This window comes from Anopheles arabiensis, chromosome 2 (assembly GCF_016920715.1).
Source record: "Anopheles arabiensis isolate DONGOLA chromosome 2, AaraD3, whole genome shotgun sequence".
NCBI classification, from domain to species: domain Eukaryota; kingdom Metazoa; phylum Arthropoda; class Insecta; order Diptera; family Culicidae; genus Anopheles; species Anopheles arabiensis.
Window position 1 is genome coordinate 39,224,150 of NC_053517.1, and position 23,937 is coordinate 39,248,086.

At 47.2% G+C, this 23,937-nt stretch overlaps 2 protein-coding genes across 12 annotated transcripts in view; both read right to left on the minus strand.

The window, feature by feature from the left end:
* Positions 1 to 1,237: 1,237 nt before the first annotated feature.
* Positions 1,238 to 11,223, minus strand: LOC120896082 (retinal dehydrogenase 1-like). Its single transcript, XM_040299914.1, has 4 exons — positions 10,435 to 11,223; positions 2,177 to 2,957; positions 1,594 to 2,101; positions 1,238 to 1,495 (listed from the first exon to the last, which is right to left on the minus strand). The coding sequence occupies exons 1-4, from the start codon at positions 10,468 to 10,470 to the stop codon at positions 1,351 to 1,353; spliced, it is 1,470 nt and encodes a 489-aa protein (XP_040155848.1). The 5' UTR covers positions 10,471 to 11,223; the 3' UTR covers positions 1,238 to 1,350.
* A 5,029-nt stretch (positions 11,224 to 16,252) lies between these two features.
* The window catches only part of LOC120904216 (cadherin-87A), a 135,257-nt gene continuing 127,572 nt past the window's right edge, over positions 16,253 to 23,937 (minus strand). For 9 of the 11 annotated variants that reach the window (XM_040314071.1, XM_040314054.1, XM_040314062.1 and 6 more), the window contains 9 exons: positions 22,750 to 23,294; positions 22,518 to 22,656; positions 22,084 to 22,238; positions 21,154 to 21,243; positions 19,908 to 21,068; positions 19,689 to 19,849; positions 19,515 to 19,616; positions 19,035 to 19,431; positions 16,253 to 18,956 (listed from right to left, as the gene is read on the minus strand). In XM_040314071.1, coding sequence (XP_040170005.1) covers positions 18,870 to 18,956; positions 19,035 to 19,431; positions 19,515 to 19,616; positions 19,689 to 19,849; positions 19,908 to 21,068; positions 21,154 to 21,243; positions 22,084 to 22,238; positions 22,518 to 22,656; positions 22,750 to 23,294 — 2,837 coding nt within the window. In that variant the 3' untranslated portion in view covers positions 16,253 to 18,869. The remainder of the gene's footprint in view (positions 18,957 to 19,034; positions 19,432 to 19,514; positions 19,617 to 19,688; positions 19,850 to 19,907; positions 21,069 to 21,153; positions 21,244 to 22,083; positions 22,239 to 22,517; positions 22,657 to 22,749; positions 23,295 to 23,937) is intronic. The other 2 variants (XR_005739730.1, XM_040314124.1) reach the window with 2 other exon arrangements.

Consider the following 23,937-nt stretch of genomic DNA (forward strand, 5'->3'; position numbering starts at 1 on the left):
AGTATTAACAATTTTCGAGTGGCGTTCCAAGCTTGAGTGCGAAGACATATCTTACCCACTTATTCGCACAAAAGTCTGATGCCTCAAGATGTTATTGATACCTGTCCCGGTGCGAAACATGCGAAGCACGATCTTTGCCTCAATTTGCGCGTCCCCATCCAGATCCTGGCGGGAGATGGTCGTTCGAATTTGCCGCGTGCGATACTTGTCGATTGGAGGAAAGCGCCCAGTTCGCAGAACCTACAGAAAATCCTCCGATACCGAAGATATCACTTCCGCCTTGTTTTCAGGCGCGCAAGCCGTTGCACTTAACGGATTTTCCGGCACAGCCATCAATCGGTTCGATACTCTTCCCCTCACAACCTTCCCACCATCCCACGATGTCACCGAAGCAAACCACAGCTGTGAACCCTTCGCGCCCTGTCCTGGCGCGAACAGAGGGAGTTGAACTTCCATGTCGTCCCGCGTCCGCTGCATATTCCATCTGCCACGCCAATGTCATCCGCCGGTTGTTGTAACGGTTGTTTTCGGAATCGAATCGTGTTTCTCAGTCATTTTTCCATTCCCTTCCATTAATGGTGTCCGCTTGTTTGCTTTGATAGTTACAGCGAGAGGGCGGCTGATGGCCTGCTCCACTGGAACACTGGGAAAAAAGGGAAGACGATCAGTGTTATTTTTAGCCTTAAGCTCGCGCCCGAACTCCGTTAGCCGTGTCGACTGATTCGCACTCGATCGGGGTCTGCAAGAATAATCGATTTTTGGAACGCAAATTTAACCTTTCAACGGGACTTGTCGACGAATCGATCGAAATGAGAGGGAAAAGGAGAAATTGAGAAAAACACGAATGTAAAAAAAAAAACATTTTACTGATGCGTCTTTCCTTTCCGTGCCCTCCGCGCCAAAACCTTGAAATTGAAGGACAAGAAAAGGACTTTCTTATTAATTACTTTCTCCTTGGACGTTGCCTGACGTCCGGGCCAGCGTTGGACGGTAGTTTTCCGAAATGGAACTGTAATTGATATTGAAATTGCTCAAAAGATGCACGAACGCTGTCACGATCCCGCTCTCGGTGCTGTTCACGCCGTACGATCTTCAACCCAGCGGCCGTTGGTATTTGCTTCAAAACACAGCTTCTCAATCAGAAGATCCACAATCGTGCGTATGTGTTCCGTGATCCGCTTTTTACTTTCGCTCGATAAAGTTTCGATTTCTTTCCAACTTAGCCAAGCCAAGCGAATTCGTCGCTCTGAACGATGCAGATGCGAAATGGGCATGTTCGGTTACTTTATTACTTCCCGCAGAAGACGCTCACAAAAAAAGCACAGCTCTTCCAGCAGTACATCATCACGCTCACACCTTCGCCGGCAGCTTGATCGTGACGGATTTCGTTTCCAGATACAGCTCAATGCCGCTGTAGCCAAGCTCGCGGCCACTTCCGGACTGCTTGTAGCCGCCGAACGGCGTTGTCGGTACCACATAATCGTAGCAGTTCACCCTGTAACGGTAGCACAAGCAAGGGTAAGGGGGCCTGCGGTCTGACGTTTGGTTTCCCTTTCCGGTGGGGCCACGCCCAGCCAACCCCAAAACACTTACCACACGGAGCCCGCCTCGACCGCGTTCGTGAAGGTGATCGCGGTATTGATGTCCTTGGTGACGACACCGGCCGCCAGCCCGTACTCGGTGCTGTTCGCCCGCTCGATCACCTCGTCCAGCGTGCTGAACTTCAGGATGCTCTGCACCGGGCCAAAGATTTCCTCGCGCGCAATCTTCATGCCGTCGGTCACGTTCGAGAAGACGGTCGGCTCCACGAAGTAGCCCACCGTACCGGCACGCTTGCCACCGGCCTGCAGCTGGGCGCCCTCGGCCTGGGCCGACTCGATGTAGCCGAGAATCTTTTTGAACTGCTCCTCGTCCACCTGCGGTCCCTGCTGGACGCCGTCCTGGAACGCATCGCCCACCTTGCGCTGGCGGGCCATTTCAGCCGCCTTCGCCACGAACGCATCGTAGATGCCCTCCTGCACGAACGTGCGGCTACCGGCGCAGCAGTTCTGGCCGTGGTTAGCGAAGATGGCATTGTGGGCAATTTCAACCGCTTCATCCACTGAAACAACAATCAAACAAGAATGTTATTAGCGCCCTCTGCAATGCTCCGCAACGCTTCGTATTCCGCACTTACGATCAGCATCGTTGAAGATCACCAGCGGGCTCTTGCCGCCCAGCTCGAGCGAAACCTTCTTCAGGTTGGACGTGGACGCCCCGCTCAGGATGATGCGGCCCGTCTCGACCGACCCGGTGAACGCCACCTTCCGGATGTCCGGGTGGGCGACGATCGCGGCACCGACCGTCGGCCCGAACCCGTTCACCACGTTGATCACGCCGTCCGGAAATCCGGCCTCCTTCGACAGCGCCGCCATGTGCAGTGCGCTCAGCGGTGTCTGTTCGGCCGGTTTCAGCACCAGCGTGCAGCCGGCCGCCAAGGCCGGCGCCCACTTCCAGGTCAGCATCAGGATCGGATAGTTCCAGGGGATGATCTGCCCGACGACGCCGACCGGTTCCTTGCGGATGTACGTCAGAACCGGTCCGTCCGATGGCACCGTACTGCCGTGGATCTTGTCCGCCCAGCCCGCGTAGTACCGGAACGTGTCGATCGCGCACGTAATGTCGAACTGCGAGTCGCCGAACGTTTTGCCATTGTCGAGCGATTCCAGGTTCGCGAGCGTATCGATATCGCGCTGCATCAGATCGGCCAGCCGGTTCAGCAGCCGGCCCCGGCCCGAGGCGTCCATCTGGCGCCACGGTGCGGACCGGGCGAAGGCGGCCTTGGCCGCCCGGACCGCCGCCTCCACATCGTCCTTGTCACCCTCGGCGACGAACACGATCGGCTGCTCGGTGGCCGGATTGAGCGTCGCGAACGTTTTGCCACTCTTCGCATCGACAAACTCGTTGTTGATGAAGAGCTGGAAGGAGAGTGAGTGAGAGGGTGGTTTGAAATTCCAATACAGATTTTGCGTGCTCCGACTTGTTTACCAAAATTAGTAATAAAAAAACGCGCGCACACACACACAAGAAACAACCCCCAACTCGACAGCGTTCATTATGATCAGCATGATTTATGTTCCGGCACGGTAAAACCGTTCTATCTACCGTAGCGACATCCTGGAGCGGTCGTCGAGAAATGCTAAATCCGGCGAAATGCACATTTACAACAACCCTTCGCATGCTACGCCCCAAGGAGGTGTGACAACGATATTCCCCCCCTCGACACCCGCTCGACTCGCTTAACCGTCCCCTCCCCCTCCCCCTTCTTGCCAACGGCACTGCTCCAGGGTCTGCCGGATCGATTCGCGTCCGTGTCCTCAATTCGATCCATCGGCAAAGGGCGACGCTGGGCCCGGGCGTTGTCGTCGCCATGCGAGAAACGATTATAATAAAAATTATGAAATTAAGTTATTAAGTCGGGAGATTTATGAAGCGGAAAACCGCATGTAGCGCAACCGGGCGGCCTGTTCCACCCTTGGGGTCGACGACGCTGGCGACAGTTTATGTGTATTTGTTTTTATCTCTTTCGCCTTCCGCATGCCTTCCGCAGGGGTTCCTTGCCTTCGTCGGCTCCACGTGGCAGACAGTGTGTTGTGTGGTATGGCTCGGGATCTGGTCCGGGGTGCGGACCAACCTCCGCTGGTGGGCCCTTTTGCGCTTCGTTAGGTAAGGCATCTGTTTTGCATGCGACCGTTTCGCCGTGAGTGCACGCTAGTCCCAAAGCCACCGTGAGCTGCGCGCGGGACACTACATTGTCGCGCTGCTGTCCTCCCGCACCCAGGGAGAACAATATTTTGGACCCGGGCCTTTTATCCCAGTCTCATTTTGTTGGTTTTGGGACATTCGTTTGCTTCCCTTTGTTTTTTTTTTCTTCTTTGCAGCCCTGTTGGCGACATTTCGGCGAATGCCCCGAACGGCTAGCTGAACGAACACTCCACACTGTGCTCTTGCTTTTAGGGTCAATGGGCAATCGGCTTACCCGATATGTTGCGCCCCCGGGAGCGTACCGTTGCACCGGGCACCGGGTCGCCAACAGGGATGCATGTTATAGTTAATTGCTTTGGCACAGTATGCAATTTTTCTCGCACAGTAAAGCAGCGGCGGGTGCAGCGTGCAGCAATCAGAAATGGCGCTCGTACGCTAACCGCATCCTCCAAAAAAGGGAAGTTTTGTTGTTTTTTTTCGCATTTTCCCGTCCCTCCGACCTTTACGACAATTGCGCTCCAAAAGGGTTTGTTTCGAGCTACTAGCGAGTGGGTGATGTAACGGTTGTCAACAAGCGCTTCGTGCGGTGTGATGTATGGAGAGAATGTGAAATGGGTCAGTAAATGAAGAAAAGCTCACTGTACTAAAGGTGCAACTCTCTTTTTTTATTTCAATTGTATATCTCTAATGAAATATCGTTTTATATACTGCGTAACAGTAGCACACCATTGACTTTATTGCAATGTGTATTGATATAAACCATAATCCACAGTTTCATATTAATTCCGAATACAGTTTCAAAAGGGTTTCATTATTGTCCCCTTACAATGCTATCAGCATGATTAAAATGATGTACTATCAATCGTGCACCAATTAATCAACGGTTGATGATGGAACATCAGATTCGAAATGAGCAAAATGAGCAGTACAAAAAACATTAATTATGCAACACAATGGAGTATTTATTTGCAAGCAATTTCAATGTATCACGGTTAAATCATCAATGTATCATTATATCGTCAATTAATTTATTGCAGCAATAATTTGCCTATAATAGCTACCTTGTATGCCCTTTCAACAAAGTTTTTTTTGTTGCTAATTTCGAAAATATTATAGATTTCTAGCCCATTTCAATATCTTCATTGACGGAAAAATAGAGATTTATCATAAAAAATCATAGTTAACGCAAAAGTTAGATAAAAATTCAGCATTTAATTAGCAAATGATACGAAAAAGACACACAATAATTTCACTGAACAGGTAAAGGTATACCTAAACTTATAACGTTAAATACGGGCGGTTCCGTGGTACATTCGTCAACTCGTACGACTTAACAAAATGCTCGTCGTGTGTTCAAGCCTCGAACGTACGATTCACTATCCACATAGTCAAGTCCACTGGCCAATATAAATTGATGCAAATAAAAAATAAACTGGTCTAACGTTCATATAAGTAATGTGTAGGGGAAAGTAGGTAAAGACGGACTCGCCGGGTAAGATGGACACTTTTCGAAAATACATGAAAAAGGTGATTATCAAATAATTCAACAATGCAGCATTCAAACTGACAACAACACATTTTGACATAATATATGCAAAAAATGGTTAAATTTAAGAACAATTCAAAATTTTAATCATGAGGTCCCTTGTGGATTAAGCTCTACAACTTTTATTTTTTTATATTTGTGGTTTATTATATGCATGAATTGTCATGATTATAAATCAAAAACCGATAGAACGAGAAAGCAAATAACTAAAAAATCTTGATTTCTGGTGATTTAAGTATCCTGACAACAAAGCGGGGGTCCCTTAAATAACCTTAAATAAGGACATTTCGAAGATATAAACTAGCCAGCAACTATTGAAAGCATTTAATTAAGTGAGAAATGAAACACCGGTCAAAATAGCAGCCATTCGTTATGCTATTACACGCCCCATGCTGATTTATCCATTCTGCCAATATACCCAATATCTTGCAACCACTTGTACAACTGAATCAACTAATAAAAGAAGCATTGATATGACATCGTTTAGGAATAGATGAGAGATTATGAGATAAGAAACATCAAAATGTTTAATAATAATAAAAAAAGATTGATTTAGACCCAGTGGAAAAAATGGCCTGACATATTAACAAGTCCATCAAATATGCTATGGTCGCGGACTTCTGTAAATTCCTAAAGGGAAGTTCTAGACTGTTGTTCTGTAAGAAGGATCAGCGTCTGCTAAGTTCAATGTTCACTATCTTGCCTTAACCGGTAAAGTGTTGATGCAGTTAAATCGAATAAATAATCGTAACTGTGAAAACTCTTCTCCTTCTGCGAGAGCAAAGAATTCGAAATAAAGCGCTTTTCAAAAAAATCCACACCACGCGGTTGCCGCAATTAAGTACGCAACCAAACAACTCGGGCCACCGGGTCAGCAGGCCAACGACGCGCTGCGCTGACATGGCGTGTATGTGTCCCCCCGTGCAGGAGAAATTAGTGTTAAGACATAATTTCTTAATTTTCCACGCTCGTCAACTCGCACTACCGTAGCCGCACTGGAATGCGGCGCATCTGGGCGGCAGCACACAAAAGGCAGGAGCCTTGAAAGATTTCGCCAAAAGAAATTTATGCGCCAGCTTATAACACCGTCCACCCCATTTGCCGACGGTCGACTGTGGATGGGCAACGGTCACGAGATGATAATAATTAATTTTTGGCATCAACGCTTCCTCTTACGCGGCTCTTGCGTGCTGCATTTTTGCGGTATTCCGGTGCGCGTGTGCACGCGCTTGCGTAGATGCGCCAAGCTGCTGCCTGGCACAGAAGCCAGACGCACTGACGCAGCTGACCCCGGAGGCTCATGCGCTGGTACATTCAGATTCGCGGGGCAAGAAAAGTTCCTGAGTCCCTATTTTTGGTTCTGATTTCTACTACGATTCCGATGCCCTTCACATACAGTGGGGGAAAGGGCGGGAAATAAATCGTATCAGCCTGGTGACGGTCATTTAGCACAAGCACCAAAATGGGAAGGGGTGCACTCTCTTTGCACCCTAAATAAAAATAAAAACAAGATTAAAAGTCGATCGGATGATATGGCGAGGAGGTTGCATGGAGGGCTGCCTAGTGGCGAGGTAAAGAAAGCAGAAAAAGATAAACGACTTAAGTAATGTGATACGATTTAACGCGATAGCGCTGCATGCCAATGCACAACTTATGGCCATGTGCGCTTACTGCGCTGATTTGCGATGCGTGACTCTCCAGGCGGGACGCGCAAACACGCGAATCTCGTCCATCTTGTACTGTATCTTGCTCGGGCTGATCATCTTCTGCTCTTGCTTTTTAAGTCCGATGAATGACTGGAACCGAATCAGTTCACATGCTTTCGCATGTGTGTACGAACTCAAAAAAAAACAAGGGTTCATCCATTCGCCCCGCTGCCTCACGCCCCCGGAACATCCTTTTGAACGTCGACAACCGTCGAGGCATAAGTAGAGGACATTCATTTTAAAATTGTTTATGCATCCCGTTTTGGGACGCCTGAGAGATGTCTTGCGATATGTATGTGCATTCGATTTTTACTCGCGCTTCTTTCGTGTAGCTGCTTGCCGTAATCGAAGGGGCACACCGTTCACAGCTGTACGCACAACAATGCTAGTAGGCCGATCCCGTCAGCTCGATGATTGGCCGGCCTTTTACACACAAAAAAAAAAAACTACAACAACTCGGTGAGTATCGATCATTACAAGCCGCACGTTGTCGATCGAAAGCAACAGCGCTTTAATTTATTAACCGTACGCAATCAATTCTGCACCGCTCTGGGCGTTTAGCATCAGCTGAAAAGTTTCGCGCAAGCGATAAGGTTAGGGATTTGTTTTAAAAAATGCCATTTATTATTTTCCAAGAAATAATTGAAACATGTGTTTTTTAAGCATTTCAATCAATCGAAAGTGATTGAAACAAAACCATACGGTGGAAACGACTGCCACAACTGTTCCATTTAAATCGTAATTTAATCCATTTGATTTAGCAAGAATCAAATGTAGCCGCGAAAGGTTAAATGTTTGCAGATGTACATTGCACTGCTCGTACTCTTATGTCAATTCAAGTGAAATGCACACGTTTACACATAAACTAGACATCATGTTTGCCATCGGTGTTTTGGAAAAATAATAATACTTTCAATTTAAAATCAATTAAAATGATAAAACTTTATAGTTATGCCCGATGCCAGTCCAATTTCTATCATTATCGCAAGACAATTGCCATTATTGACTTGTTTATCTGACGAAAACCGTGAAAGAAAAAATGAATATCATAATATTATTTTCATTCGGTTGTTTAGTTTATTGCAGCGATATACACAATTATGTTGGATAGATTTGTTAGATAATTAGTTTGATATTGGAGTTTGCTATCATGGTTAATTATTTAATTATGACTCATGTTTGTAAAGCAAAGCTATACTAAGTTTATGCCAGCTTTACACACACCCTGCTCAACGCCTTGCAAATAATTTCGCTTACTTGCTCTTAGCTATACATTTTTGCGAACGGATTGATTTTCGGGCGTGCTGCAAACAATTCAGAATAATGTTTTTATGATGCCTCCGTTGCCCTTTTGTCATGCTTTTCTACCACGCTTCATAATCGCCGCATTTTCCGCCCGCCAAAATCCCACATCCAGAGCCCACGGAACGGTGCTGTGTCCCCCTGGATCCAGCACCAGAAGACAAAAGATGGCATAAGAACCCGCGGCGTCAGGGCTTACGTAAGCCGTACCACGCTCGTCCATCCGTGGGTGCAACCGAAACAGGGCCCGTGCCGAACCGCTTGCCGCCCAGTCGTGGAGTAATTATTCGATTCGAAAAAGGGCGCACGAAACGCTGTAACATTACAAATGAACGGGCAAGCGAAACCAAACCCGGCTGCCGTTAAAAAAGGGCATTCGATCGTACGGCGGCACACAGACGCCCATTGTTTTCGGCTGTTGTACATTTGGCGATGGAAACAAAACGGTTCGCCACGGTTCGCGAACTCCCGCGATCGCGGAGACAAATCGGTGGCACCTCCAAAGTTCACCCCCAGGGGAGCTGGCTGGAGAAATGAAGACATTTGTGCCCAAGTGACAGGATGTTGGGTGAAGGATGGACCGTGATCGCGTAAGAAAGGTCGTACGAGTTATTAAGGATACGCAGCAACGCACCCAGAAGCGACCCGAAGCGACCGATCTGTTGCCAAGCGGACCATTTTTCACGCACCTTAAAGCTCAATTAAACCGGCGCTGATAAGATAGCGATTTAATTGGGGAACGAGATGTTGGACACACCTCGCGGAGTGTCGATTATCGCTCGGCGTTTAATTTTCTCTACCTTTAAGTGGTGTTTCTTTTTTGTTTTGGTTTTGTTTTTCTCGGCACAGCAACCAGAATCGATTAACTGTTCTTTGTGAACACCGATAAGCATACGAAGCGGAGACTCCTTCAAATCAGATCCATACGGACGCTACGGGCGGCACCGCCAAAAGCAGTGTGCCGAGGGCCTGGTGACAGATATCGCTATCTAATCGCCCATCACGCGATGACTGATCTGACACACAAGGGTGTACAAAACGGACCGTAGTGTACCCGATCGACCGTGCGATCGGTTGGACAAAGCTATCGGGTTAGGGGGAAAAAGGGAAAGCTACCACTCATTTACGTCACACGTCACCACAAACTAGAAGATCGTGCCCGTACACCGACACCGAACGGGTGATCCAATAGCTGCCAAAAACGTTTGCCGTTTGGTGGGTTGAAGCTTTCGGACGTCTTGCTGAAATAGATCCGAACGCTCCAAAAGCAAACGGCAAAAGTGTCTGCAGATTCATGATCGGAAATCTAATCCCAAAGAGGCTTGAGGAAGGAGAAGGTGGAGAGCATGGATTATGGTTCCCCGAGAGCTGACCCGAGACTGGATAGATCCGCAGCATCACCACACCACGGCAATTTAGAAGATAATGATCGGCATAAAGCCGAGATCGGGTGGCTGATGGTAAGAACGAGATAACGAGACAGGGAGCTTTACTGCCGGAAGGGCAAAACGACGCCCTGGGTGGAAAGGGAACGATACCAATTAAAGTGCGATGAAGCACACACCAGGGCGATTGGTGTGACGGATTAGCGAAGTGGTGTGGTGTTGCTGGGAATTGGGTTACTGGGTGATGCTGGAATTGGGCGCTGTTGGGACAAGGGTGAATGACCGGAAGCGTGTAGTTAAATATTGGCCGAATATTTATACGGTTTATATGGATTCGAAGCAATCTTTTTTATTCCTTTAATTAGAACAGAGCTTGAAGAGCTTTGCTGATGTGAGATAAAGCTTTTCTTAAACACGATGCTTGCATTGGATTGCAAGCGATGGCATCTTAATCACTGGATCAATAAATTCGACATAAAGTTTCATAAACGGTGAGAAATATTTTGTTAAAAAAATACATAAATTGAACCCAAAACTAAACATAAATTGGGAAGCAATGTAAAAATGGCACACTCTGAACCACCAACACGAATTCCATCTGTCACTTTCGCTTTCGATCTAAACGTCCACCTCGTTCTCACTGTTCGCAGCATCGACGAATACAGATCAACACACACGCGATCACGGACCACTTCCAACATTAAAAATACACCTACTCCCATTCCGCCCATAACTGGCGGACCGAACTTACTTTGGTGTATTTGATCTCCTGCTTGGGGTTTGCCATTTTCTTTCACCTTTTTTTTTCAAGCACGATACACGAACGACACTACGGACGAACTGGCGGACGAACACTGGCGTACAACACTGTGCTCTTGCTAGAACGCTTCACACCGGACTAATTCGCGGCCGCGATGGTCAATGCTCCAAATGCGTCGCTTCTGTTGCTTCTTGCTGCCCAAGGCCAACACCGCGCTGTCACGACGACCAGCGTACCGAAATTGATAGCGATGTTGATGATCCACCAAACGCCAAACTGCCGGCCGGTTCTCTCGCTGTGCGTTTGTGTGTATGTGAGACAGGGCTAACGTACTTCTGCTTCGGTGTGTTATTCTTAGCCACGAGTGTAGCGCCACACACTACCGATGGGAAGGGAACAGGAGGGCGTTGATAAACAACGTTCGCTTCTAATTCTGTCCCGCGACACACACCATCGGATGTAGCGAGCTGGTGGTTGTGTTTACAGTCACGCTATCAAACAAGGTGTGCAGCTGGAATTGAATGCAGCAAACACAGTGGTCCACTCTAAATTTGCGTTGGCTTTGTTTACACATACGCACACACACTTTGCAGCCTAGTACGCCGTGGCTATTAAATACCAACTCAAAACCAATTAAGCGAATTCTTCTTTAAATGCGTCTAACGAATGTCTTCTCTCAAAGCAGATTTCGGTTTTTGTTTTATTAACAACGTGCTACGCGTTTCGCATGATTTACTGTTAAAGATTTTGCGAAACTATGCGAAGGTGATTGCGGTAAACAATAAACGCGTCGTTAAAATGTTCCATTCCGGCTGCCCGCTGTTGCCCTTTTCTGCGCATGATCCTGACCTTGACAGTCGGCTGCCGTCTGACAGCCGTTGTCGTAAAGTACGATAATTTAAGGCAATTCTAATTAGCTGCATGATGGTTTGTTAAGCTGCGATGATATTCATCACATGCTCACTTGGTTGGCATGATGGAGATGAGGAAATGGAATGATTGATATTGTAAAGAAGATCTCTTCAAGCTCAAGTTCTTTATTTAGTGCATTAATTTTATGTTATGGTTATATTTTGAGGACTCTTGTGAATAATTTAGGATTAAAAAAAAAGATCCCACAGTTTAATTCGAAACTTGGAATCGATATTTTACATTATAAACACACCAATGAACAGCGAAAACATGTCAATTCAATGCCTTGGAATATTAATCACATTTAATAACCGCTCGGCGTCGGCCGGGTTCAATGCCCTACTATATTTTGATGTTCCCGGAAGTGGCAGGATCGGTTTGGAGTCGCGGTACGACTTTTACCTAAACACAGCCACTCGATCCCTTACTCTCCGTTCCCTACCCTGTTCCACTGGCCAAATGTTGGCCAAATGTTGAGATGCAAACGAGCTTCCCTGGGCGCGCAAGGGAAGTCACAAGAAGCAAAACAACAACAGCAACAACAAAAAACGCGATCCCTCAGGTGGGACCGCTTCGTTACCGACGAACCACAATCATAAAATAGCCCACCGGCTCTACTACCTTCTCCTCAGTTTTCACTTTCAACCCGTTTGTTTATGGGGCCGGGGGGAAGCTGAGCAAAAAACCACACACACACACACTCACACAGTGTGAGGCAGCTCGCTTTGAATTTATATGCGCGAATGTCATCCCGTTTGCAACATAATTCGCGTTCGTTCGGTTGTTTTTTTTTTTGCTTGGTTCCCTCCGCTCCAAATCTCTCCAACGATCGGCACCAGCTCCACCGGCCTGTGGGAAAGGTGGTCGGGTAAAAGGTGGACCCAAGAATGTCACCTCCTCAACGAGTCTCATGACAATTGTAGCGGCATTCAGGCGTTCATTCAATCGTCGATGATATTTCGCTTGCCGCTCGCCAGCTTCCAGCATCTCTCGAAGCAGCAGCGGCAGAGGGAGGGGCAGATCGCCTCGATTGCGAATGATTCTTTCGATCTGCATTCCACCGGTAGCCCGCCGGATTGTGTAGCTGCGGTCTTTCGTCGTTCGTTTTGATGATATTCGAGTCTCATTTGCTTCATTCGCCACTGATATTCAATTCGATGCTTTGCTTCTAATACTGCCCCCCCCCTACTGCTCTCACTAACGTCGGTTGATGTTGGTAAACTCGGGCCCAGGCCGTGATCGCGACAGCAGGTCGTGTGGGTTGAGTGTTTTAAAAATAAACTTCACTCCAAAAGCTAAATCAAAAGTAAATAAATCTTATCACATACAAACGCCGTTTCCCCTATGTTCCTTCCTTTCTTCACCATGATCATCAGCTCGAAGAAGCGGTGATTGTTGACTGTGCTGTTCGGAAAGCATTTGCAAAGCCGTAAAATAACTTCGCCGAGAAATATTCCTATCGCTACTGCCCTTTTGGTCGATCGTTTGCGGTTTGAAGCACAACCTACCACCTGGCGCAGAATAAACTCGTCGGAGTCGGTGTATGGGTGAAGTGTGGGTAAAAATAAAGAGCAAATTTTTTCAATGCTTCACCTCAACCGACCGAGTGCGACAGGATAGCGGGATAGAGTTAGTTATGCTGCCCTTCCTCATGTTATATTATGTCGGCTTTTCCGATGGGAGGCGTTTGTTTCAACGGTATGACCCCATGATGCATGGATGGCTGATGTAGTAACATTTATTTTGCGTAATGAATCTTCCTACAGTACTTTCAATCGATTAAGAGAATGTCAATGTAATACCATAGTGGACTCGATTTTCTTAAGCTTTGAAGAAAAAAATTCACCATAAAATGTCCATCATGCGGATATAATGTTAAACAACAATAAAGCAATTGAATATTGCGGTGTAGAAATAATATGACATTTGAATGCAAAATCAAAAGTTAAATAAAACAACTTATCAACGGAATGGTATACTTTGATTAGATAGTTTTTTAGGTCTTTTTCTAGCATGGCATGCAAGAGTCCCCAAACTTTTCAGTTCGCGGGCCGCATTGCTTCGCAAATAACAAATTTGGTGTTTCCTTTAGCTAATGGGAACGTTGAAACCTCGTTTCGGTTAAAAAAAACTTAATTAGTATAGCAAATTTCAACAGATTTATGTTATTGAAGCTCGATTTGCGTCTGTTAGTAATAGAAATAAATGTTTTGATGATTATAATCCAAATTTTATTAAATCCAAAGACTATTTACCAGTTAATTACAAAATCATTTTTTTCGCATTATAGGCTCTCGAGGACCACATGACGGTACAAAATTATGAAATTTTTCACAACTATTTGTATGATGACAATAACAAGACATTGGAGCTATTATTTAGATGACAGCCATTGTCAATCGTAATCAACCCTATCAACCTTTTAAAAACAGGTATCATAATACACTGCAACTAAATAAATGATTTACTATTAGCGCTCTTTTACCTCACAAGGTTAATGACCCTTCGTAGACATGCTCCCGGAATTCCGATATGCGGCTGCACTGATCCTGCAGACCCACACTACCCCGAAAGCCTTGCAGCACGTTTCGAAAGGGAGTCACAGTGAAAGAGAACAGCATGAGGGGAAAAACACACTCACAACTCAAACAAACACGCACACTACACGGAAACGGGAGATCGTGAGTGGAGGCGGTTCGAATAAGAGCAATGCAAAACCGCGCAAAACGTAGTACAAACAAAACTCATGCAACAGCAAATAAAAGAGTCAATCGAAATGGAACAAAAAAAACCAGGACCAACAACCCCCGAAGCTCAAGCCAGGCACAACGGGAAACCGCATCTGCGTAGCTGTTTTTGGGTGAAATGCGCGACAAATGTGTTACGTAAAATAAAACGTACAAAAATATCGACACCCCGAAATGAAGAACGACGGCTCGGCTACGGAGATTCTGCTGGTCTCTGGCCCCGAACGAGCTGAGGAAAGGTCGCGCGAAGCCATACCAATTCGATCAAGAGATCAAGGAAGAGATTAGACCTCCCTGCACTCAAGGTTGTATGTTTTTCGGTGCAGTTCAAAGTCACAAACACCCAAGAATGTTTGTTTAAAGAGCATGTCCGCTCGCTGTTAGAATGTTTCAATATGATTCAAGATTTTAAGATAAAGTGCAACAACAAATACCACACAAAATTCTACTCCAAGAGGGACGTTCCGCCTCGCACGTTTTCTCGCCGCGATAATGAGAAGCTGTTTGCGCTTCGGAAGCATAATGATAACCCTGGTGGGCCAAGTTTGCCAAAAGCTCCTTTATCATTTCGTCGGGCAGCGGCGAAAGTGCAACTGCATGTGAGTAAATTAATTTCATCCTTCGTGCGACCTCACAATCTCTCTCTCCTCAGTACAGTACATAACCCACCCCGTTGCTCGAGTCACTACGGTATGAAAAGACTGTTTTTGTTATGAAATAAAGTGCAATCACGGAACCTACTGGCCCGAAGCCGATCGACCGATCGACGTACAGTTTTGGGCGACCGACCTCAACGCAAACCGCCCTCGGAAAGAACTCCCCAGACGGAAGGGCCCACACGGCACAAATAAATCATTAACTGGCCGTACCGCGTGTCGATGGTTTCGCTCGTTTCCCTTTCGTTCGCTGGAGTTTGCTCCAGTTCTTGGACGCTTCGTCGATGCCGGGTCGGCACAACCCGTCGACTCGACTTCACAGACCCGGTTCAGTCGTTCACCTATTCGGTTTGCTCCAGTTCCTTTGGCTGATGGTGGGTTCAATTATTAATGGTTGATTATGCGAGATGTGAAACAACGCCATCGGGTGGCCTTTCGCTTCAACCCCGGATATGTGCTCTGATCATCATTACACGCCTACCGTGTCGTCGGTGTCCGTTGGGGGTAGTTGCTTCGCATCGTTGCATCCTGTGAGTAGGGCTAGTGATAGCCTGTCTGAATGGATGACTGTAACTGATAGGCTTACATGCAGCATCGCATAAATAGTTCAAAGGATTTACATACTCTTCCAGGAAATGTACAAATAGGTGCCGGAACCAAGCAAGGGCAATTGATCGTTTTGTTTCTTTTTGTTTCGTTATTTTCATTGAATGGTAATAGAAGAGGAAAAGGAAATAAAAGGAGCATTCTTCTATGTTGGTGGAGTATAAAAAAAATAAAATATGAATTTGAATTCCAGGGTGTAACCAATACCGAGTAATAAAACCCAGCCAACCGCAACTGTATTTATTCCTCTGATTGCGTGGTATGCGTATTGCATACCAAAGGGCGCTTTTGCGGGACCTCGCCTTGGCTGAATAATACAGCAACAGTCAAGGACAAATGTTTGGTTGCATTCGTTAAATAAAAAATACACATTTTCAGTAATTGAAGAGCGATTTAAAAATAATCATGTAATGTTTAACGACTGTTATTTGAGCTGATTTAGTTGTGCAAAATTGATATTCATAATAAATTGATTTCATAATAAAATTCATGATACACATAATGGCATTAACAGACACATAATGGTGGTTAACAAATAATAAGACAAACAGAAACTCAAACTATACATACAAACTAAAACAAGAATAGACTGAAGAGAGTTTACTTGAGAAGAGAAAAGAAATAACGGCTCAGAAAGTAAACTACAATAAAGATAAATAGAAAAGACAAAAAATAGAGACAAAACTAATGACAGTAAAAGAGTGAGAGAAAGAATTGAAAGCCAAGAAAAACCAAGTATAGCAAACATAAAAATTCACGACTGTACAGTACAACTGTAAGCATGTAACTGGAACACATGAGAAAAAAACGCATTAAGCGCCCTCAACACAACTCTCTTAAAAATAACCAACAAGGAATGACAAAAACACAGTGCAACAAGTTGCAATATACTTTTGCTTAAAAACTTTATTTTTCCCTAACATTGTGTTACTCTTCATACAATAGTTTGTGTTGTTGTTTTTTTTTTTTGTAGGGAAGAACGTGTACACATTTTGTCTATCAACTTATGTATTAACGCTTCCATTCCGTTTCACAAACACACATTGCTCTACGACAACCCTGCCCAGGAAAGTTCCCGCATACACTGTACAGAAACCATGGTTCACGGTTAAATTCAGGTGCTAATGGATAAATTAAGAGTAAACAATTTTCGTACCTTATACCGCACAAGTATTAAAATTTTAAGAGAAGAAGAAAAAAATACAATTATTAAAAACAATGCATCAAAAAACGTACCATTTTAACACAAATTAAATGATCTTACCTAAGGGAGAACAGGATCTATCTCCACCACTGTACCACTCGCTTTGTTCAGAAAACTTACTTATAGATTTCAACTGATCTGCACTCTAACTGAACTATTTTAGCCAATGCCGTCTCTATTTCCTTGCTTCTGACCAAAACTACACGTGTTTGCTGTTTAACTTGAGTTTGCTTTGTACATTGAGTTCAATCGTGTGCGAGAGTGTTTTCGTGGCCTTTTGATTGGTTCACATTTCCCAGCGCGTTCACACTCGCTGAACTTTTTAACATAAAAACATCTTCTTTTTTTACATCGCTGGCACACGAGACCATCGCGCGGGCGCCATGCACTGTGAACCGTTTAATTGATTTAAAATCAGCGTTTAAACATTCTCATTCATTATTGTAATTATGTACAGATTTTTGTGATCTCTTTTTTTGTTTAATTCGCTGGCCCAATCAAGCCTAGCCTAGCTGGGTGGCCATTGCCGCACGACACCGTTCGCACTGGGGATAAGCTCGGAAAACGTGAAAAATTAAGTAGCGATAGTAGTGTTGGGAAAACGAGGCGGTAGCTTGATATTAAAAAAAAGAATTTCTGGGTGTGTCGTTTGGCACGCAGCCAGGATGACAATTGAATGTAAAGTTATGTTACGAAAGCTACTGCGAGGGCGATAAATGCAGGCCGAAAAGCATGCAGCCGCTTATCGAGTAAACTGCCGTACAATGTAATGCAACCAAACAGAAGCAACAGCAACCAAAAAAACAAACAACGTAAACTAATATTTATCATTTGCATTACAAAACGAACCGTACCGCTTTTTGCTGTTCACATCAGTCAAGGGTGCGAGCGAAAGTCGGGAAAAACGGGACTTGTCGCTGCTAATGAGGCGCCAATGTGTGCTGATGACCTCCCATGCAGTTATACTTTGCAATGCCGATCCTTTCATCTCGTTTAATTGAATGCATTAAAATCAATGTTTAAAGAGGCAAAGTTGGAACAAAAAAACGGGAACATTGTAGTGCACATATATAATAATGACATGAAAATGAGGTTAAAGTTAACAATAGTGCAAACGAGAGAGAGGAAGGGAAAGAACGCAAAACTCAAAGGGCCGGTGGTACGGCAACCGAAACAGAACGGAAATGATTAAACGGCACGTTGTACGGCTTATAGGATCAACAATCAATTGTGTGCCGGATACTCGCATGATGGAGGTGGCCCTTTATGCCTCGTCGCCCCTGCCAGCTTTCTGCTTTGTTTTGTTCATTTTTTATTCACTCCCATTGCCACTCGGTCACCGATATTTCCCTTCATATTAATTCTGCCACCGCAGAAATCCCTCGTTATCGTTGCATGCAAACGAGCCGAGGCCGAAGAATAATGAGCGTGAAGCATAAAATTGCGGCCGCTAATGAATTGACCACCAATCGAGCGGCTAACGGGTGACATGTTGTTGTTCCCCCCGTTACTCCTCCTGCTCCTGCACCGTGCTTAACAATGATGTTGCACAATACACACATACGGCACAAAAAAAACCTCCAGCAGTGGCAAATAACACCGGATAACTGCAGCCCCGGCATTGGGACACCTTTCCACCCACGGAAATGCTTATAAATGCACCAACGTGAAGGATGATTAATTCCGTTGCGATGGGAGAGGTTAAGGTAATGGTGTGATAATGATTGAAAATAAATTAATTGATGGAAGTACACACAATACGTGCACGAAATGATTGAAACGGGGTTATTTCCGTAGGCAATTCCATCCGCAACTATTCCGTCTTCCTTGCCAGTGCTACGCCTGTCGCCGGTACACGTGGCGCACCCAACGCTCGCAGTAAAATCTATTTATTGTCTCTATCATTTAATCTCGTAATTCGCTCATCGACGAGCCTGTGTGCATCCATTTCCTTCGTTTGCTTAAGTCTTGTTGTTTATGTTCGTGCCCTCCCTTCCTTAAACACGCCCTACTTATGGGACATGTTGGGACACGCTTTGAGCGATACTATGCCATCCATCAATTCTGGCAGCGAACCAGTTCACTATCGCAGCACTGTAGGCGCCACTGTACTTTAGTTCCGTGTGCAAATTACTCTACGAACTCTACGGGGGTTTGCGCCCGGAATGCTTCCAAGTATGCGAGTAAAAACAACTCTACGGAAAAGAATCCTACTGCTAAGTTACTCTAACTGTGCTGTGCGAATAGGACGGGAACCCGCTCTCCGTCCAACTGGCGGCTGGTGGCGGCCGTCCATCCAACCTACATAAGCTCCGTCACATAATCTGGTTGATCCGTGCCACCCGGTTGTTGCACCTGAAACGTGGAGCCACGGAACTCGAACAGCTGCTGTTGGTGGAATGGTGACGCAAAAAAAAACCACAATTAGAAGGAATATAATTATGTCCACAGCGAATCGTTACTTACCGAAGGGGCACGACTGTTGCGCAACGTCGCGTAATCGGCCACCTCGCTCGAGCTCGTCGCACTGGGGCTGGTAACACCGGACGAGCTTAAGGCGCCGGGCGGTGCCAGCGAGCTTCCCAGCACCGTGCTGAAGTTGCCGGTGCCGTAGTTGCGCGGCTGGATGGTAGCGTACGTGTTGTCACCGGCCTGCGACAGATCGTACGAGTCCCGTCGCTGCTGGTGCGCCGCCGACTGCTGATGGTGGTGCAGCTGATGGTGATGGTCGAGCCCAAGCGTAAGCGAAAGCTGCGAGGGAGGATCCTGCGAGCTGTTGGTGCTGTTCGACTGCTGCTGCGACATCTCCGGCTCGGAGAATACCTGCATCGTTAGCTCCTGCTCCTCGTAGAGCTTTAGCTTCCTGCGAAACGCGTTGAAAGTAGCATTGAATGAGGCGGTCGTCCTTCAAATTTGGATTTTTTTTAAATTCAGAATAGTACTTACTGCTCAATCCACAGTGGATTTTCGGTGGTGTTTAAGTCTTCTATGATTTGCTTTTTGATCAGCGCATCCTTTCTTCTCGTTTCGCTCGGTATCGTGATCGACCTGTTTGAGGTGAGAATAGAATGATAGATTTGGCACACTAGCTAAATTCTTAGTTCACCAACGGCAACTTACCAGTGCTTCAAGCAGCAGCAGAGTACAATAAAACTAACCGCACCAACGAACAGCACGATCAGCAGTGCAATCAACGCCGCCAGTGCCAGATCAAACTCATCCTGCACCGTGGTAGCGTACGCTGGCACCACATTCATTATCGAGAAGCCAGCATTGTAATCCTGCCAAGATGCAAACACACATTAGCTGATGATGACACATCAAACCCACAATTCATACCTGTAGAAAATCATATTTGGCATCGATCTCCCGCAAGATCTCCTCCACCGGTACGATCATCTGCGTGGTCATGTCAACTGCGTGGAAGTACATATCACACCAATCCATGCGTATGCGCCCGAGACTGTCCACATGATATCGGATCTCGTCCACGATGATGAGCCGCTGCGTCGCATTGCCCAGCTCCGACACAATCTCGTCCCGATCCTGATGCACCTCGGACGGAGGCCGGGACAGTATCATGCGCACCAGCTGCTCCGGGTTGAAAATCCACACGTGCACGCGGGTGACCGCCTCACGCTCCGGCGATTCGATCTCCTTCGCGACAATCTCCAGCACAAACCGGTCCTGGTTGTACTCCGCCATATAGTTGGCCGTTACGACACGCCCGTCCTTCGAGATGGCGAACGGGCTCGGCACAATGCTGCCCGTCGTCTTGGTAGCGCCGTACTTGTACAGATACGAGCCGCGTATGAACAGGTCCAGCGTCGCGTTCACGCCCAGATCCCGATCGGTCGCATTGACGATCGTGACGAGCTCGTTGATCGAAGCTTTCGAGCTGATGCCGGCGTAGTACACGTCCCGCTTGAACACGGGCGCATTGTCGTTGACGTCCAGCACGTGCACCCACACCTTCGCGATGGTTGCGTTCCGCTCCAGCTGGTCCATCGACAGGAGGGCCCGCTCGTGCTCGCTAACGTACAGGTCGGACTGCTTGCTCGCCAGCACGTACAGCACGTACAGGTCGTTCTCTTCCCGATCGACGGACCGGTTCGTGTACAGGTCACCGCTCGTTTTGTCCACGTAGAACGCACCGTCCTCGTTGCCGACCAGCATGTAGTAGAAGATGGACGGGTTGGGACTGTCCAGGAACGCCTGGATCTTGCCGATCCGCACATCGCGCGCTCCATTTTCGGTGATGAAAAATTTGTACGGATTCGATGCGTCCGGAAACTCGGGATAGTTCTCGTTCACATCGACCAGCAGCACCGTGAGGAAGCGGAGCGTCTCGAACCACGCCGGCGTACCTTGGTCACGGGCGACCAGGATCAGCTCGTACCGGGACTGGCGCTTACGATCGAGCTGGCGGCGGATGCGCAGCTCGCCCGACATCTCGTTGATGCTAAACTCGTCCGTCTCCTGCACGTTTACACTGTTGACCTGTGGAAGTGTATTAGCAGCACGAGCGGAGGGATGTTTTCAGAACAAACATACGTGGCTTTGAAGTGATTGACACGCTACGTACCTGAAGGTAGTAGAGAACTTTTCCATTCGAACCCGAATCATTATCAGTCGCCTTGACAGTCATCACCAAGTAATCGGGCGAAGCAAGATTCTAGAAATGAAAAGAATACAAGCTTTGTTACGTTGTCTTTGTTTAAAGCGTTATAAAACTCAACCAAAGGGTTCCCGTTTTCCTGTAGTTTGTGTATTGTTATAGAGAAATTGGACCGGTTTGCCCATTTTGCTTTTTTTTTGCACACCTCACCCTCCTTTACCCGTGTTAAAGACTCCTTATCGTCTCTCAAACAACACAACATTGAGATATTTGAATTTCATGAGTTCAACTCAACACAAAATGATTTTATTCCTCGCTCAATAGCACAGCCGTCAGTACAACGGAAGTGCTCCCGAATATGCATTCCACATATTGCAACATTCAATATGCTTCATCCCTTCCAAAAAACACGCATTCCCGCTGCTCACCATACCCCATATGGGACAATCTGCACACACACACACAGAGAAAACTCAATGAAATGGCAATACCCATCATCAGTTCTCGGACCAGAGAAACCCCCGACGGACAGGAGCGTTTTAATTTAAACCGCACGCGACATCGACACCAATCGAACCACCCGCGTCAGAATGTGTACAAGTGGCGCAGCACCCGTTATTACGATATTATCACCTTCCGTAGGGGGGCGGGATGGTTTGGCCGTGCCTCACGTCACCCCAGCACTTTGAGTGACAATTTCAATAGAATTTTAATGAAAAACTCAATTAAACACAGTCCCAGCCAGTGGCACACGACGCGACGCACTAGTGCGGCACCGTGCGTAGTACCATGTGGGCACCCGCAAAAAAAGAACATGCGTATGCAGTGCCGCAGCACAAAGGAGATGTATTTGCCCCTGACGGAACGGGCGAAAGGCATTTGAATGTGCTTCCTTACCTCCGGTATTTCCACCGTGGCATTGTAGAGTGCCGGCATGATGAACACGGGCCGATGCTGATTGATACTCTGGATTTCGATCACTATTGTGGCTGCGTCGTTGTGCGGTCCCGAGCCTAATCCATCGCGCGCCTCAATATCGATGCGGTACTGACCTGAAGCAGGGAATGAAAGTGGGAAACGATTAAGTGAGTTTTTGAGAGGATGTACGACGGCCGGGAATGGGATGATGCGGTTGGTGGTGCTGGCACGAGCGAATCCATTACGGTGTTAGCTAATAAATTGATATCAGCTCGTCCAGTGCCATGACTGCACCGATTGCTTCACGTGCGCACACGCACTGCAAGCAAAAACCGCCGTCAAATCGCCCGCGCGAGAGTGAGAGCGTACCGAGCGGGGAGCAAGTACTTTTAATTCCGCCTTCATTAACTTACCACTTTTCCCTATTAGGCTGGCCCCCGGGTAGAGGATGCCCGAGTTCGCGTCCAGCCGGAAAATGCCGCCCACATTGTCCGAAAGGATGGCGTACTTGACGTCTCCTGCTGCTCCCTCGTCCGGATCGGTGGCCATTACCTGAAACCGAAACGCACAAGCGTAGCGCAAAACATGACCAATGCAGATACCATTAGGACGGAACTCTGGGTGTGTGTGTATGTGTGACCTTACCTGCAAAATGGCAGCCGGCGGATGGAGCGCTGCATTCTCCGCCACCGTCGCGTGATAGATCTGCTGCGTAAAGGTGGGCCCATTATCGTTCTCGTCCAGCACGCGGATCTGCACCGGGACCGTGGTCGACCGCCGCATGCCCTCCGGCGCTCGGTCCGTCGCAATCGCGGTCAGGCTCGCCTCCTGCTCCGTCTCCCGATCGAGCGCCGACGCGTTGTGCACGGTGATGGCGCCGGTGTCCGGATCGATCACAAAGTTGCCACTGTGATCGCCCACGATCGTGTACGTCAGCTGGCCGTACAGGCCGGCATCGGCGTCGCGGGCCCGCACCATGCCGACCAGCGTGCCGACGGGGCTGTTTTCCCGCACCTGCAGCGTGTACTCGGGCTGCTCGAACTCCGGATCGTTGTCGTTCGTGTTGACCACCTCGACCGTGATCTGGGCGGTGGAGGTTAGCTGCGGCACGCCGGTATCGATGACGGACACGTTGAACTTTATCACCGGCGTCGCCTCGTAGTCGATACGTGCGATGCTCCGCACCAGCCCTGGTAGAGGAAAGGGGGAGGGGAGGAAAAAGATATTTAGTGGTGCGTTAATTTTTCACGCCGCGTAATTAGAATGTCAAATCGGGCGAGCCGGATTCTCCACCACCACACCAAAATGCCGCCGGACAACTGCGACTGTACGCACTGGAATATTTACGCATCGTGCAGACTACAATTTTGTCATTAACGGTGCATAGCGCTCGCATCCTTTCCACATTATTGCCCGTTCCGTGCAGAAGGGAGCGAGGGGTTGTGGTTGGAAAATGAAATATAATAAATTATCAGCTGTCGGGGGGGCGAAGCACCGCACCGCAATCAAAAGCGCTGGCAAACGTTCCGAGAAATGTAGTTTGAAATGCGCCAGGAAAAAGGGCACCGGGACACACTAAACGGGACAGTGACTTCCGTATTGAGTGCAGGTGCGCTTCTGTTTGCCCACTATTATGATGAGGATAAAATGATAAAATAATTACACTTTTAGCATGCATTGGCAGCATCATTGTCAAGGGAGCATCAAGGGCGGAGGAAAAGGTGTTGTACCGTACACCGCCTGCCTCGGTGTTAATTCGTTGATGCCACATCAGATTAGGTGACGATTTGTGACGATGGTCAACAGTGCCGACTGTGCGCAACTGTCGGGCAA

Bases quoted from the DNA above. Each gene is read 5' to 3' on its own strand.
- LOC120896082 (XM_040299914.1), bottom strand. From the start codon at position 10,470: ATGGCAAACCCCAAGCAGGAGATCAAATACACCAAA. The intron at 2,958-10,434 runs GTAAGTTCGGTC...CTCTCCTTCCAG, and splicing joins AGGAGATCAAATACACCAAA to CTCTTCATCAACAACGAGTT. The intron at 1,496-1,593 runs GTAAGTGTTTTG...CTACCGTTACAG, and splicing joins GTCGAGGCGGGCTCCGTGTG to GGTGAACTGCTACGATTATG.